This window comes from Cupressus sempervirens, chromosome 3 (assembly GCF_028749045.1).
Source record: "Cupressus sempervirens isolate cs-2001-9-10 chromosome 3, ASM2874904v1, whole genome shotgun sequence".
In the NCBI taxonomy this organism is placed as follows: Eukaryota; Viridiplantae; Streptophyta; class Pinopsida; order Cupressales; family Cupressaceae; genus Cupressus; species Cupressus sempervirens.
The window spans coordinates 364062320-364081038 of record NC_143120.1 but is presented as its reverse complement, the minus strand read 5'-3'; the positions used below and the strand labels follow the sequence as shown (position 1 = coordinate 364081038).

General features: G+C 35.2%; 1 protein-coding gene across 4 annotated transcripts in view; it reads left to right on the top strand.

Moving 5' to 3' along the window:
* The window catches only part of LOC149566500 (uncharacterized), a 374068-nt gene that overhangs the window by 73418 nt on the left and 281931 nt on the right, over window positions 1-18719 (top strand). For 2 of the 4 annotated variants that reach the window (XM_089819822.1, XM_089819823.1), the window contains exons 2-4: window positions 4213-4418; window positions 4558-4679; window positions 4996-5124. In XM_089819822.1, the coding sequence (XP_089675948.1) occupies window positions 4213-4418; window positions 4558-4679; window positions 4996-5124 (457 nt within the window). Of the gene's footprint in view, window positions 1-4212; window positions 4419-4554; window positions 4680-4995; window positions 5125-18719 lie in introns of all 4 variants that reach the window. The other 2 variants (XM_089819820.1, XM_089819821.1) reach the window with 1 other exon arrangement.

Here is an 18719-nt window from a genome sequence, read left to right as displayed (position 1 = left end):
CATAGACAACTCCATTTGGGTAACCTTCTGAGTACAAGAAAGAGTAGTTCCACTAACCGCCTTTACTTCAAAACCTTCTGTTGGAGTTGTTTTCAGATTAAGTCACCTTACTTCTTCCTTATTTACATAATTATAGGTGGCTCCATTTTTATTGATGATGATAGCTTGCTCCCCTTCAAAATGCCTTTTACACGAAATGCATTATAATGTGGTTCTCGAGTAAGGGCTGCAAGTGTACCACCTTCAGGCCCCTCAAATGCATGTATTTCATCTTCAATATCAACCCCCTCACTTTTTGTTTCATCCTCGGAAATTACTTCAACATAATGTATTTTCCTTTTACCTAGACATCGATGCTCTGGTTGCCATGGTTCTTTCCATGTAAAAGATAGCTTCGTTCATCTCAGCTCATTTCTACTAACTTCCATTTAGTTGGGCCTTGTTGGCGACATCTTGGGAGGTATTAGTTTTTTCTGAAAAGTTTTCTTGAATTGTATCAGTGGGGCTTCTTTCTTACTACTGAAAGTGCCCTTGATCACTGAATCCTCTAGGTTGAAGACTATTTGATGGCCTTTGGAAATGTTTGTCAGATTTAAGGCTTTTAGTAACCCTTTTAGTGGCTCAGCTAATCCTTCCACAAAGAGTGCTATCAACCTCCTTTGTGGCACATCAGGCACCATTACTGCAAGTTTCTCAAATAATTATTCATAATCTTCTACTTTACCTTCTTGCTTTAAGAGGGCTAAGCTACCAAAATGAACTTCGGGGTTGGTTCTGTCGAATATTTCAATCAGCCTCTAACTGAGATCTTCTATAGTGGAGATTGAGTCGTGTCCTTGACTTCCAAGTCTATGGTACCACCACTTGTGAGTTACTCCTGCCATGTGTAAGGTGGTGAACACGAGGGCCTCTTCTTCTGTCATTGGGTTCAATGAGAAATAAGTATCCAAATTCTGTAACCATGATCTTGCTGTGGTGCTACTTGTACTATCAAAATTAGGTAGAGTAATCTTAGTCAAGTGATGCTAAATGCCTTTTTTCTCATTATACTCCTTCCTTCTTTGTCCACATTTGGATTTCAGACCACAATACTCAGGGTAAGACATGTTATTCTTAACTGCTTCACTTAACATATTGTATTCTGCTAAGAGGCGGTTCATTTCCTTAGTCTGGTCTAGTTGTTCTACCTTGACCTCTTTGTTTGTCAAAAAACTTGCCCTAAATGTTCTGGCTGAATTCCTCTCGCTCCCTTGGATAGGTCTTGTCTCACTGAAGCTACTTTCTTCACCCTGAATGCTAGACTTGTCTTTGTTAACAGCACTTCCTTACCCTTCTCATTGGCTGAATTTCCACCATCTTGTTTTTGTTTAAACCCTCTCAGCAATTGGGCAAGTTCTTTTAAACTCTCTGCCAAACCAAGTGACAGAGCTTCAAAATGTTGAAAGAAGGCCTTTGCTTCTTCATCGTGACCCATGGTGGAACCCTTCTTTTTCTCTTGTTGATGGTATCATTTCTCCCTCTCTCATAAAACAAATCCACAACTGGCAAGGTTGAGGCTCTGATATCACTGCAAAGACCTCAAGGTCTCTATGATATAAATCTCTTATTTTCTTAAACAATAAAATTAAAAAAGACAAATTGATTATACAATATAGATTTAGGAGAAAAAAAATTCACTGCAAGAATCTGCAAATTGCTTGTAGACCATTAAAATATCTAATAGTACTTACACAGATTTAGAGCATTAATATACTAGTTTGATATAGCAGCTGCAAATTCAGGAATATATATATATATATATATATATATATATATATATATATATATATATATATATATATATAGAACTGAGGGCCTTGTGGTGAGGGTGATTACCTAGGGTATTAAGGGTGGCATTACATAGCACATCTTCCTTCCACTAGAGCATCTGAGGGGGGAGACTACCCTCCAATTATGCAGACCCCAGACACATGGCTGCCAGGGTGCACTGCCCATGCACAAGACATTATAGCCCACTTCGCTCCGCTGGTATTGACCTTGAGACCTTGGCTTTGATACCACTAAGGCCCAACCACTAAACCAAAAGATTGGCCTTGTGGTGAGGGCGGCTACCCAAGGTGTTAAGGATGTCATAATGGGGCACATCTCCCTACCACCGGAGCATCCGAGGGTGGGGACCACTCCTGAATTATGCAGACCCGAACATGTAGCCGCTGGGGTACACTAGCCATGCACAAGACATTACAGTTGGAAGTAGCCATTTAGGGTTGACCAGTGGGTGTAATGCCCGCTATGTGAATAAATAAATAGATAAATTATAATGAAATATAACATCATATAATTACAATATAATTAATGTATAGAGAGAATAATTACTTTTCCCTGACTTGATATTGGAGGCATTCAGTGTCATGGAGAAACAAGTTGTTTTTGTGATAGCAGGAATAATCCTCTACAATCCTTCTTGAATTCTTTCTTTGGATAGATGTTTGTTTGCCGTAGAGATGATCCCTGTGAAACTACTATCACTGGATGATGGGGTTAATAATAGAGCACATAAAGACTCCCCAACACCATTCTGATCAAGGGAAAGAGGCACACAATCTATCATCTGTTTCAACATATTGAGTATTGTATGCCCTGCATTTAGTAATTGCTGATTCTGGAGGTTGGCAATGACAAAGTTGTCTGTTTGGAACTTCACGCTCTGGTATTAAGTCTGGTGGTGAGTCATTTGAGCCTAATACGTCCAAGATATCATCCACCTCAAGCACACTTTCCAGAAATATTGCTATGTTGTGTAACACAGAGGGAATGAAGATGTTTCCCACATCGCTGTAGTCTAATTGTGACTTCCATAAGGGCAAGAACGAACTCTTGAAATATTATTAGTGGTTGGACTTTGTAATAGTTCAGGTCCGACAAAGTTATTAATTTAATCAAACTTTTCTTATGCACATTAGAGCCTGAAAAACTTATGCTGGCTCAATATAATTTTGCAAGTCCAAAAACATAATAAGGCAACTTTCATTTTTACTGCATCAATATTCATATGAATATTAACCCATCGAGCATTGTGAGTATTATGACACGGGTTCCCTTAATTGCTCGGCAATAGTATAAATAAATATATGAATTCCAAAATAAAGAAAAGTATGATATGAAAGGAAAGATTTATTAACACTCCCAATGTTATGCAGTATTGATATTCTTCCAAAACTCTACATATATACTTTATTCAAACATTTTTGCATTGATTACTACAATGACCTAGTGATTACTCCTTTCAAAGTCTTCTCTGAACTGAACTGATATTCTCTGATTGACCTGTATTTCACAACTCCATTAAAGCTCATCTGAAGAATCTTAGATAATTCTTCCAGGACTACTTGGGATAGATCTTCCACTACTGAAAATAATATTTTCCAGGCATCCATTCCTGGGAACAAATTTGAGAGAACTTCTTAAATCAATAAAATAAATTTCCCAAGTCATTCTGCACTTAACCCGAAAGTCTTATATAACCATTGCTTTTAGTTACATTCCCATACAATTAATATTTAATTAATTAACTTGCTAAGGTTTTAAACAATTATTTAATATTATCATTTATTCGATAAAAAATTAAATAATTAAATATATTTTTAAATTTCAGAAATTAAGTCATCTCAAACCTTTTCAAATGGGGATATTACAAGCTTCAAAAAGCTCGACAGATTTGCAAATAAGAAATCAACCAAGCATATCTTAAATGAATCTCTCATTGTTCTTTTGTAATCCACTCTAGAGACTCTTCCCTTCGCTTTGTCTCTTGATTTTCCTTTTCTTTTAATGAACTAGAGAGAAATAATAGTAAAGTGATTTTATCAATTTTTTATTCAACTAACTATTAAAGTGAATTTAGTAACCTTATTAAATAATTAAAATAAGTTTTCATGTGATTTATTTATTTTCAACAACTTAGATTTAATTATTTAAGTATATTTCAAGGTCACGAATAAGGGGACACTACATAATTATGAACATTCAGTATATATAAACATGGTGTTTTTTGATTGCAAACTGTGCTTCATATTTTAATTCTGATTTTTTTGATAACATACTGTAAGAGCTTTGAGCTTGACATATTGTTAAATTATGCATACATATTTTCATTCTATTTCCGAAATCTATATTATGTAGCATAACAAGTGATTGATTTTATTTTTGCAGGAAGGAGTCACTTTCATTTGTGCAAGAGTTGCTTGAAAAGATTGAAATAAATTCACACAACCGTATTTTGGTAACTGACCCTTGTTCAATTCCAATAGTATTGTCTTTAGCTTGGCGATACAAACTATCAGCCAATGAAACAGATTTATTCCAACTCCTATTTGTTCGTGGAGCTTCCAAATCTACATTAGTTCGCACTTCAACAGGTGCAGACAATTTACTAGATTAGAAGGATTTTTCTTAGAGGAAAAATGAAGCTTATATCAACTGTTTGATGCACTTTATTCTTCATCTTTATGTCTAGTCAGAAATTGTTGTAAACTATATAAATTTCTATCACAGCAGCAAAAATTAGAGGGGAAGATGATAAAGAGGCAATCATATGTCTTTGTGGTATGAGCTTCGTGGATTTGCAGGACTTCTTGCATGACAAAAGAACTCATATATTGGAGGGAATCATTATACAGGTGTAATTTTATTGCCATTCTCACATATGGAGACTTTCGAGTTAGATTTGTTCATTTCTTGATGTAATAAGGTTGTGATTGGGAATAGATCAGACACTTTGGATGGCAAGATTGAGCTCATTTTATAGTTGTTAAGGATTTAAGTTCCTCAACACGATTTCTCAAATTTTATTATATTTGTGTCATTATTTGTAGTCAAGTGAAACACCAAGACCTTTGTCTATTTCAAAGAAAGTTGTGATACTGCTCTGGTGAAAATGTTTTTAAACTGCTATTATGCCTAGTAAGCAACTGATATTTTCTCTTGCTCTTTTAGGATGATTATGATGGGAAGCTAATCATGTCCAATGATGCTATAGCTGCATTATTGTTGCGGCCCTTGAAAACAGAGCAGCGCTTGAAATTGAATAAAACAGAGCTTTTAAATATTTTGGAGTCTAGAAAGGTTTGATTTCTTGACTTTTTGGTTCTAACATTCACAACAGTGCACTATGTACCCATTCTAGAGAGTTATTTTTCCACAGTTAAAATCCTTATATTTATTAAAATGTTCTTCACATAGAACTTTCTCTTCAGTTGTGTATTTATCATCCAAGAAAATGCATATAATTGTGTCTTCTATATGAATTGTGTGTCTATAGGATGCTTGTATGATTGGTTCAAATTATATTATTTAGAATTGAATCTAATTTTGGGATGTTCATTTGAAGTAATGTTTCATGATAACATGCTATTATTTAGTCTCTACTATCTGGTCGTGTGTCGGAGAAGATATCTACAAGCAATTCGTTGACACCATCTAGGTCAACCCTGACAAAGGCTTTCGTCCTAAGATGGCTTTCTACACAACATTTTCTGGAGTTGAAGGACAAACTTATTGTCTTCCTCCTACTTATCCCACCACCGGTCTTATTCCCATTAGATTCCTCTAGGTTCCTTTAGAGTGGGTTTGTTTTGGCTCCATGTTTGAGATAGGCCACTAGATTGACAGAGAGCACAACATTTGTTAGCTTTGCAATATCAGGGAGGTTGAGTCTAAGGTGAATTATCTTCCACTTCCCTTTATATTATGAGATCAGAGGAAGGTTCTATTGTCCCTTCAAGGAAGCATAGTCTCTCCTCCTTCAGGCATATGCATCCAAGTTGCCTTTCTCTTTGTCTTCAAGAAGCCATTAGGCACAAGGACTGTATACTTCAGGGCTGATATCTTGCAATGCCCCAATATTCTTAGCTCATCACCTCCTTAACCAGCCCCCATTTGTGCATGCGATACCAAGAAATATCTTGTCCCCGACCGTTGTTCCAAACCCATGAAGCCTAGGATGGGTTCTTACTAGTAACAATCTTTATCTTCTACAACTATTCTGAGGCGGCCTAGAGCTCCGTCTAGTCTTGTAGTTTCTTAGGATCCCTATTGAGGCTCTGGGGTTCTCCCCATCCCCCCTTGTTTTTCTTCTGTTCTTGTTGCTTCCTTTAGATATTGTTTGGCATCCTTGCTGTGGGCTGGCCCCCTTTAGTTGTTCTTGACAACCCCTTTGATCTTTTGTCATCATTTGTTGGACATTAATAATTTTATCTCTTATCTTATCTTGTATTGTGGATTTCCATTTCTATGCAACATTCATTCTCAATAATCACTCACATTAGCATTTACTTCTGTTTGCAATACTTCTTGAACATGAATAATTAGACAAGTCCAATTGTGTAATTATATTTTTTCTACAAATGAGAGAAGCAACCTTACTAGCTTTAGCATTGTTCTAGGAAGATTGACTATAATTAATGCATCTTCCATTAAATGGGAAAACAAATTGGAGTATCTTGAATATATCTTTTCTTGTAATCATTATTGATTTTATGTCCTTCCCATTCTGATTTCCTTAATCTTCTTTGTGTTTATAGCTTTTTTTTTTTGTGTTTTTATCAAAGCAAATTTGTGGGATGATGTATAGAAGTTTGTAGCGTAAATTGACGACAATCTATTATGCTAAGCATGTTGATATCATAAAAAGAACACAATTGAGTGTAAATATTCGGTTATTGGCTTTACGGGCCAAATAAAAGGATCTCTATTATGCTTGAAATCCTCCTTAGCATCCCATTTTGTGCATAAATGTTTGGAACTTTAGAAATACACAATCAAAGGTAGTAGGTATTCTCTAGGGCAAAGATGTGGTGGTATAAAAATCCCTCTCCTATGAAAGAATCCACCAAATACCTCCAAACACACTTAGGGTGTGAAACTCACATGGTCGTGGAGTGTTAAAAAATCCCAAAAATCTGTTGTATGCCCTCATATGTTCTTAGAGCACGTTTCCAAGCATCTAGTGGAATGCAATAGAGAAAAAGTCTAGGAGATCCCAATGCACCCAGAGCACGGATTTGTGAAGGCCAAGGAAAAATTATAAAATGTGAAGTCCTCCACTATGGTTATTATGCGCTCATTTGCACAAATATGCACATGATAGAAAATATTAAAGTTCTTGGCAAATATTAAGAAGTCCTTCACATTCACAAACATGCACTCAATTGTCTTCATTGTTAAAGACTAGTTCTAGCTTCAGCCGGATTGATTCGATATACATTATTGTTATTGGTAAGTCATCATTTCCTATATATACATATTCATGTAATAATAATATATATTATTATATATATTATAGTATATAATATATATATTATATTATATAGAATACATATATACATTATATATGTATATATATTCATATATATACATATATTATACAAATTATTATTATTAAATATATTAATTATATGATGATTAAACCTTAGAGACATGTCTCCTCTCATATTTATATGAGATCCAAATCTGCATTTGGAACACACCTATAAAAATGGTAGTGTAATTACATTTGTAGAAAACCGATCCATGTTACTTAACATGGTATTAGAGCCAATTGCAAATGTAAGGGAGAACAAATGTCTAAGAAGCAAGATTTGTATGACCATTGATCACCGATATGTCCAAACATTTATCAATTCCCAAGAAATATAACATAGAGGTTGACATTGTAATCAGACGCAGATTTCAGAATGCTTCCAAATCACCATGTTTTGCCGATAATTGATAAAACCCCAATGTAAAGTCATTTCATGAATTCACTGTGACTATTCCAAAAGAGTAATTCATAAAACTTTGTAATGGGTTTAAGATTTGTGGTCCATGTTGGATATAAATGAGATTGATGATGCAAGTTAGTTAATAGTCAAATATGCAGCATAGACATGCTTGAATAGCCCAAAGACCCCGATCAATGGATGAAGAGGGGACCGAGGTGTACTAAATAACCAGTTCGATCAGAAATCATGTGGCATTCTAATCCCAAGTGCTCTTCACTATCGTTTCTGATGGCTACAACCTTCTGCACAACTTCAACACTTTGCAAACTGACATAAATAAACAGAAGCACCACATAATAGATCTGTGTTTAGGAAATATGGAGTTCAAAAGTGTGGGCAGAAGTAGATGACCTAATTTGGAAATGATGAGGATAGTCATGCGAATAAACATCATATCCTAAATTATTTTTTTCTCTTTCTGCTACTGGAAATGCAAATTCTAAGGAAATGAAAACAGTGAATGCAGTCCTATGCTTGAAGAGATATCATTGTGTGTTTTGGTAGTATGTGGATCACTAGTGTTGATGCTTTGTGTGCTTTGGATTTGTTTCAGTCATGTTTGGCTGCCCGAAAATAAACTACCTTATTCCAAGGAGAGATGGAAGAAATTCAGAGCATCAATCCACTTCTTATACTTCAAAGCTGATATGAAGTTCATACAACACTGAAACTCCCAAATTCTATGCACATATTTCATGAGTTATTCTTAATAACCTTGAAATCAGGCGGCATAACTAAAAGAGAGATCATCAACATGTGGCACAAGTAGTCTCGAGCTTGGGTATGGTTGCCTTGAACACTGTGGGATGGCGGTGAGACAGTTCTGCTCAATGAAAGATGAGGGCACCAATCTTGACAATCTTGCATTCTCTGATTTTTATTTGCTCGTGGCACTCTAGCAAGACAATCAAAATTAGAAGGATGGAGAGACATCAACAAATGCCAATGGGTAACTCTATTCATTTGGTCTGTTAAATTACTATCGATAAATAGTTATTCCATGCTAGTCAAATTAAAACTACATTGTTATCATTGGGTACCTACTTGGTAAGTATAAGGTATGTTCTCTTTGATATTATTATTGAATAATACACATGTTTTATTTGAGGTTCTTCTACATTATTAAGTCAATAAATATATAATATGTTTTGTATTGAATATTGTGAAATATGTATTTACATATATACATTTATTCATAATGATAATTGATAATTGATAGTATAATTTTAGTTATAAGGAAGGAAGTATGAAATGGGAATGTCAATTCAATGAATAAGAATGTACATTTACTGCCAAAATAAGATATTCATATTAACGACCACCTCAAACAACGAGAGAGAATTTAATCAGTGACTAAGGGCGACCAGTAGAAGTATAAGTCCAGTGAAAAGAATATACACCAAATGATAACAATCATAGATGAAATCAGTCACCAAGTCGGATAAACATCCATAATGGGTTACTTTGCAGATGATTCCAGAATTGATAACATCATTATCTAAGAACTAATCCATAGGAGATTATCAATATAACATTCATCACGCAGAATGGAGGCTCGGAACATGCATAACAATGAGTCAAATATTAGTACCACTGTGCCTATGGTCACTGCAAGCAACGTCCCTTCTAGTGCGACCATATCAAGCCAGCAGTTGGTACTGGGGAAGCTATCTCTCACACATGAATGTGAGTTTGAGTGTGTTGATTTTGTGAAGATCATGGATATGCAAAACTTCCTTTTCACATCCTTGAGGAATTACGAAATATGAGCAATACTATTTTGGCTGTGGGACACGTAACCACAACTATTACAAATAAGTATATCACACAACAGTTTGGAGTTTATACAACCATCACATATTGGGTACAACAAAACCAAGTGGAAGAAATAGTGTTGAGATCACTAAGATATCTTTTATCAGGCCTTTTCTAAGGAGCATTGAGATTGATGTGATGATTATGAACAGAGATTTCAAGTTTTGGTAAAATTAAATTAAAAAAGGGTTACATCACATAGGAAGAACTCATTCTTGATCAGCAAATTGGAGAAGAAACCATATTAGGAGAAGATTCAATTAGAGTATATCTACTTGACCAAACAAAGAGAGCAATGAAGTGAACCTAGAAGGGAACTTTACATTAAGATATTGAAGTATGGTGGATGGGTTTAGAGGAAAGTTAATACTCATTTTCTTCTATTGATAAGATTAAATCTTCATTGGATGAAAGGATCAAACTAGAAAGAAGAAAGAAGAAGTTAATAACAAGAGGTAGAGGTTAATATCATTCATGGATAATTGTCTCTCATTAGACTTGATATTAATTGAAAACCCTATAATAATGAAGCATGTGGGAATTCTACATTGAGGGGAGGTGAATGATTACCTTAACCAACATTTCATACCCTATTGAAGGCATTTTTTCAATTTGATGCATGTGGATCTTCATTAGAACAATTGATATCAAGGATAAGTATTTATTTTTCTTAAGTATTACATTTATCTATTTTAGTCTCCTTATTTTTATTTCTATATGTACCATATGAATTATTTCCCTTGATCTTTTCCTTTGTATCTAAAGATGATCTCGTAGGAAAACAAGAACGGTACAAACTAAATCTTATGAAGTAGCTCCAAAGAAGTTGTGATCTAGAATTCATTAGTCTTCTGATGGTCAAGTTGGATAAAGTGAGGATCTTGAAGCAAATATCCATGATGATCGAGATTATGAGTATCCTTCTATATTAAGAGGGAGTTTGACAACTTTTCTAAGGCAATGTTGTAGCTCGGGAGATTTATAATCAGAGGGAGTCTAGAAATACATGTGTGTGACTGCATGATTTTGATGGGCCTACTCCTACGTACACATGAGGAAATAATAACTTTTCACTAGAAAGAAAGAAGATTAATATCAGATTTAGAGGGAGTTCAACAAGCATCCTTAGGCAAAGAGAGCTCTAAGGGAGTAACTAGAGGACCTGACTTCCCAGGATCATTGTTCATGGGGAGAAATTTGAAGTGTGATCTGGAAAAGTTCGAAGTGAAATTCCTTGTAATGCATTCTTCTCTATGAGAGAGTTGAGGTGAAAGCCCTTGTACCACCCTCTGACTTGGTTCATGGTGGTTACTATTTCACATATGATATGTAATGAAGGTGTAAATCTTTCATTGACATATATAAACATAAGGTAATCATTGTAAGATGACAATCTTATAAATGGTAGATTTGTTATCATGACAGACTTCATGAAGTTGTTGTCCTAGAGTGCTGAAAGTCATGATAATGAATGTATCATCACAAACTTCATTAAGTTGTCACAAAAAGATTAAATTTTTGCAATTGTGTTATGAAAGGTGACAATCTTTCATTTGTGTGAGGTTACTATTGTAAAGTGATGACTTTATCAATAGTTGATCTATCTGCTAACACCAAAATGTGTTGGAGCAAGTGTTATCATGGTTCTTCGGGCCGGATTTTGCCAAACACCTTGATAACCAACTCATCATGGTTCTTCGGGCCGGATTTTGCCAGACACCTTGATAATCAACTCATCATGGCTCTTCGGGCCGGATTTTGCCGGACACCATGAAAATCAATTCTTATGGTTCTTCGAGCCGGATCTTGCCGGACACCATAACTTAAATCTGTCATAGACCACACTTAAAGTAGTGTTCAAATCTTGTAATATAACTGCTTCAATTCTCTTGTACTAAAGAGGGAGTGTTGAGAAATTTAGCCTTATAGTGAATTGAATATCATACTAAGATGATATCTCTTCATACACTTGAGAATATAATGTGTTCTACAAATCCTCTCTAGCTACGAGTGAGTGTTAAAGTTGTAGCTTCAGTCGGATTGATTCAATGTACATTATTGTTATTGGTAAATCATCATTTCCTATATATACATATTCATGTAATAATAATATATATTATTATATATATTATAATATATAATATACTATAATATATATATCATATAATATATAATACATATATACATTATACATTATATATATATATATATATTCATATATATACATACATATATATATTCATATATATAGATATATATATTATACAAATTATTATTATTAAATATATTAATTAAATGATGATTAAACCTTAGAGACATGTCTCCTCCTCTCATATTTATATGAGATCCAAATCTGCATTTGGAACACACCTATAAAAATAGCAGTGTAATTACATTTGCAAAAAACCGATCTATTCTACTTAACATTCATGACTGAGGAAATATTTAAAATCCTACATAGTAGACAAAAAGCACTCAAAATGATATTGGAGATAATAATTTGATATCTGAAATGATATTTAAAAGGTGAGAAAAAAAAGGTTTGATTGGATAAGAAATCCATGGTAAAAGTCAAGGATACGAGAGATATTGGAAATATAAAATCTATTCCATTGATAAATCCTCAATCATACTTAGGTGGAAATGATCAAGTGCAAAAAAAATACATGGTAGACATTACAAGTATTTTCAAATTCGTTAAAATTAAATTGAAATTGCAATAATAGATTCTAAAATTTATTAAAAGTGAAGAGAATCCAATATGAGATTGAGATAAATATTGAGATTATTTTGAAAAATAAATTAAATATTGGAATTTTTTTCATCATTCAATATTTAGTTAATAAAACATTGGGAATAATTTAATTTCCAGAATATTTAAATTCCAACGTCTTTGTGTGCGCACACATGGCCAAGGCTTATTAATGAAGTTAAAATGCTCAAAATGGCATATGTTTTAAAATTATAGAAACTTAGAGACGTGTGACAATTTTCGTAAGAGAATCTCTTAGAATGATCACATGGAAGGAAATAAAATACAATTGCCTCAAATTAAGTAGGTTGGGGTTCAAATTTGTATATAAGAAACAACTTCTCATTTCATTCTCATGTCGAAGAATTGGAAAGCCAAGAGAAGAGGCAAAGATTTTGATGAAGTCGTGAAGATATTCAAATTTTTGAGAAGTCTTGAAAATTTTGAAGAGAGAAAATCTTTTTTAGAGAGAGATGAAGCCGCATTGAATTTGAAGAATCAATAAAAGAAGCTTTGAAATTGAGTGAGACAATTTTATAGTAAGTTTGCAAAATTAGAGAAGAGGCATAAATTTCAAGAGAGAGGAGAGAGAAGAGGAAGCTTTGTACTATTTTTTTCATAATTTCATAGGATTTTCTTCAATGTTTGAATTTGTTCCACAGGGGAACATATTTAATCTACTTTTTTATTCCTTGCATGTTCTTATGTTTGTCATTTTGTTTTGTAGGAAAGAGAGTGATAGAGTCTAGAGGATACAGTTTGTCCATATCAACCTTGGTCAAGAATGAGCAGAGGGGATTTTATCCAGAGTCAAAGATTGTTTCAAAGTGAAGGAATGTTGGCAACACATATCTGGGAGGTCTTGACATTGGTGAATTCAATTAAATAATTATTAGGTATAAGGACCATGATCCCACATACTTAGCTAGTCGGATATTCAAAAGTGGGATTGTTGCTGCAATTGGCTTTCTTCTGGACATCCAACATGCGTAGTTGATTGTGGAGTGCTCGAGGCATTATAATTCAAAAGATATATCAATTTGAGACCTAGATGGCAAAGTGCTAGCCGATCTATTTGCACTAGTGATTTCAAAAGCTTTTGGAATCCCAACATACATATCGATGCTGTTGAAGTCAATGGAGTAGGCACTTAGAGCTTACATTGTTGGGTTTGACCATTGTGATAGGGTGATCAACTATAAATGGCTACGGAAGAATAGGGCTCACCATTCCAAGTTATCCAAACCATTGGTTTGGTTGGATCTCTAGCAAGAGCACAATGACTTGGTCATAATGCTGAGTAGGATATTTGGGATTTTGTAGTCCTATGCATTTGAATCATGGATGTCATATTTTGTTGAGCAAGTGATCAAAGGATTTGACACTATGGATTGGGCTAGAATGATTAGTGACAATTTGAATGAGAAACTAAAAAATCGAGAGCAGTTAGGAGAATTCTACATGAGTTCCTATGTCATATACATGCTAGCTTTGATGATGAGGTATGAAATTAAAAACAAACAGTCGGAACTGGTTACACTTCAGCAAAACCCCAAATGTGAGACTGAAAAATAGCTACAGACTTATGCCTTAATTTGTAACAGCAGCATTACATCTCTTGTGGTAGTTGAGGAATTGGTTCATGCCAAACTCTCGAAAGAGCGTATTTGGAGAGTTTGTGAGATGAATGTTAAGGTTCATGGTCTCCCTTCTTGTTCCTCAGATCCACTCACAGTGACATACTCCTTTCTCAAAGATTAGCTGGATATCCCATATTTGACTATAGACAGAGCTTTGTTGGGTTTTCATAACATCCTTTTCCTTTGTTTCCTCTCTCCATTTGATTGCTTAAGAGTCCTGAAAGCCATGAGGAAATTGTTTCCCCTTACCACAAAAATCTTCTTGACGAGGATCTTACTAGATCATAGGTGGCTGAACTAAAACATTCCTAGGTACTCAATTCAACTAAGAGATATGAGGCTGAATGGGTTGTCATCAGTAACCTGAAAGCAGTAACTAGAGATTCATTTCCTTCAAGGTGGGATACTAGGGCAACATGTGCTATCAAATGATGGTCTCAGACGCAGTTGGGCATGAACGAAGCAAGTGGGGGTTCTTTGCTTGTCAACTGCTAGAATGGTAATAGGTCCTATTGGTCCATGTCTAGCTTTCTCTTTGATGTTGTTGGCTTAGCTGACCTTCTCCTCATCATGGAGACACATGAGAGTCTACTCGATCGCTTCCCGAGGTTATAGATTATCACTGGCTCTCAACTTTCAAAGTGGGATTTTGGAGTTTTAGTAGTGTTGGGGGGTGGCTTGTTTGGTTAGCGGTCGAATCCTGCATGCGATTCTATACCTCATATAAACAACCTTGCTAGATTTATGTGGATCCAGGTGTCACAGTTGAGGACTTGTATCGGGGATGTCTTTAATGTGGTTTGCTACTTCTTGCCTGCCACATCTCCCTATGCTATTCACAATGAGCTTGAGGGAGACCCTTTCTTTGACATGCATGATAATATTACTAGGTTCTTTGCATTGGGTGACGTCATTGTTCCGGGTGACTTCAATGCACAGACTAAGGATAGATAGAGTCCTCTCTATGACAGGGTTTTGGATTTGATGTGCACCTTCGAGTCAGAGTCAACCCTACTTGGTCTTCAGCATTCCTTTGATGATTCTGCAAGCCCTCTTATGAGGTACGAGCGCCATCTTCTTCAAGTCCTTGGACTGAGTGATTCTAAATTGCCTCCCCCATTTTCTTGTTTCGGTTCTTTCACTTGCTGCCTCCCTTGTGGTTTTTCAAGTGTGGTAGATTACACCCTTTCTTGCTCTTCCCTCTTTCTCATGGTTAGTTGTCTCTCCCTCGCTCGCCTTCCCTTTGTGGACGATGTTGTCCTCGGTCTCACCTTGCGACCCCCTCCTTGCCCCTCACCCCCCACCTTCATAGTTGTCACCTCCCTTTCTTGCCCAACCCCCTTCCCCCCTCCTTTCCCCGCTTCCCCCTGTATCTCCTTTGACTTTGATAGTGGGGATTGTGATCTCTTCACCTCGCATCTCAGGCGACTCCTCCCCCTTGACCCATCTACCTCAAGTGGTAGTGCTTGTTCCTTGTTCAACCTTACTTTTGCGTGCATTTGGGAAGCAACTCACCTTTCCATCCTCCACTCACACAAGATTGACTCATCTCTTCTTATCTGTAAGACTGCCTGTCCCCATAATCTGTGGTTTGAGGATGAATGCAATCCTTCCACCTCACCCTTCACACTTCCTCCACCTATCATTGACCTCCTTTGCATAGTGTTGTCCTACATTTTGTCACCACAAAATGTTGGTAACAACACGGAACTTTTTCAAAGCTATTTTTGCATTTCCCTAAGCTTGAATTTGATATTCAATTGTTTAATGTTGATCGATCAATCAATTTCAATTTATATATCAAATTGTATTATTGAAGGCCTTCGTCAAGTCTTTTTCATTTTGCTTTCTGTCGAGCCTTTGCTTGATTTTTGAAGCCTTCATCGTCCGTTCTTTGCTTTTGAGTTTGCATTTGTTTGTTTTTTGTCTTTTGGTTTTTCTCATGTCATGCTTTTCATTTTTCCCTTCGATTCGGTCTAACCTAGAGGTCAATCGGAGTTGTCAGTCAAAAGATGTCCATTTTAGTGCTTCAAAAGTGGACCTTTTGGGTGCAACAACATGAATTAAAAATATGATGTTATATTTTAAATTTGACTTTCACTTTTTGATAAATATAACTTATATTCACTTTTTGTTATATTTTTAAGTTACTTTAACTTTAAATTTTTAATTTAAAGTGACTATAGTGCACTTTATGTTATAATTTTAAGTTGAGTTACTTTTTAATTTTTTACTTAAAGCAACTATATAACTATATAGTTTCAATTTAATTTTTGGTTTTTAAAATCAAATGTTACTTTTAAAATGATGTTTATATGTTATATTTCTAAATATGATAAATAAATATTGTTTATGACCCATTTTGTAACATTTTTATAATTTTAAGTGAATTAAATGACTTAAAGTCTTCATAAGTGGACATTTTATATGCAATAACATGAAAAATCCATCAAAAGTGGACATTTTACATGTCATTGCATATAAAGTTTACTTTGGTGGACCCTTTTGATGTCATTATCTCAAAAGTCTGTCATAAGTGGACCTTTTTGATGCTATTGCATCAAAAGTGAATTTTTCATGCTTAGACATCTAAAAGGTGAGTTGCATTTTAAAACATGCTTCCTCCCCCAAAAGGTCCAATTTTGCCTATGAGCACATATTAAAACATGTAATGACATTCCAAAAGTGCGATTTTGAAGAGATGCACATTTTAAAATATGTAAATGACCCAAAAAAGTCTGATTTTGATCAAAAGACATGTTTTAATAAATGCATTGACACTTGAAAAGTCCGTTTTTGAAGAACATGTTTTTGCCCTCCAAGAACCCAATTTTGATCATAACTTGAGATTTTCTCAATGGATTTGCATGAGATTTCTTCTATTGGAGGCGTTTTTGGTTGGCAATGATTTCTTTTTCTTTTAAAATGGATTTATTAAGCTCAAAAACGTTTTTGAAAGCTTTATGATACGGCACATTTTTGGAGAAATCAGCAAATAAATCCATTTTTAATGCATGTTTTAACTCTCAAGTAAATCGATTTGGCATATTTTGGAGGTTACATTGCATTGTGGTTCATATTTTGGTGTTTAATGATCAAAATGTTTTGATCTTGCATCATGGAGAAAAATGTTTTTACCAAAAATGTCCCACAAGCATGAACACCCAAAAACGTTGGATTATGGAGCATGAATAGGGCACGTTTTGGCATCATTTAATAAGAATTCCTTGTTTGCTGCCCTCTCCCATTCTTATGCATGTAATTATTTGATGGTTACCACTTGTTAAAATCTTTGCCATGGAAAGTGCATTTTTCTTTTTAAAATGAAGTTTTTGTTCATTTTCATGTTTTTGGTTCTTTCCCAAATTCCAATTTCGAATTTGAGTGTTGAAGTGCATTGCATCTTGGTATGTTTGAGTCACTTTCCAAAGATACGTTGTTTCTTTTGTGTTTTGCGTTTTATGCTTGCTTGCCAATTTTCTCCACTTGGAGAAATTGCAAGTTCTTTCCCAACAATTTGTTTTTGCTTAATTACATGCGAAAGTATCATCACATTCCAGATTTCGTTTCCGTGTCACAACACTTCACATTCCATTTGACAAATGTGTCATGTCCCCAATTTGTGCCCTTCCTTAGTGACAACATTTCTAGCAAGGTTGGTCTATTCTCTGGTTCCCATAGGCCAGTAGAGTGTAGAGGGAACCAACCTAGGGACTTTGAGAGTCATGCATGAGCTTCCCAAGTAGTTTGAAGCAGTAGACAACAGCTTCCTACAATTTAGGAGAGATTCCTAATTTGTAGGGATTGACTAGGAGTTGTCTAGGAAGCATTTGGAGACCTCGGCGAACGTTTTGGAGACTTAGAGTGCATCTCTTATTTTTTAGGAGGCATTCCTATTTTTTAGGAGGAACTCCTAGTTCAGTTACAGTTCTCTCAGAGGTGCACACAGCAGGGGAGTCATTGGGACTCAATTTTGGTTGATTGGGGCTGTCTCCTCCTTTTTAGGAGCATTCCTAGATTTTAGGGATGGACTACTAGTTGACACATCTTGTCCGGCATCAATCATAGACAGGTGACAAGGTTAGATTCATGTTTGATTGGTCATTTTGGGCCTTTTGGGACCATTTGGGAAATATTTTAATATATTTAAATATTTCCTAAGTTGGTGATTAAATAAATTAAATAAGGTTAAGTTTTAGCCATTTTGGAGTAATAAGGGGTTTTTTGGCCTCATCTGGATGCGCATCCTATGGTGTGATAGCTCGTTGGAAAGCTATCAAAATTCTCTAAATCTTTCTCTTTGGTCTCAGGGCATTTTAGTGAATGGAATTCTATCTATGAGGAAAAAGGTCATTTTCTAGTAACATGACTACTTTAAAATAAGAAATTATAATATTTTCACTACACAACACCACTTGGAGACACTTAGGGTTCGATTTGCAATTGAGAGGGGGTTATAAGGAGATGGAAGCTTCATTCTAAGATCATCTTTTGTAGATTGAAAAACTTGTTTTTTGTGAATTGGCTCTGAGAGAGCAATTCTTCATTTGGGACGCAAACCCCAGGTTCTGGACTGGCTGGGACGTAGCCCTCAGCAGTTATTGGCATTGGATTCTTCAAACAATGTGCGTTGCTATCAGGGATAGAGTACACCATTCTTTATTGTGGATTTAGGTTGCAGATTTATGGTTT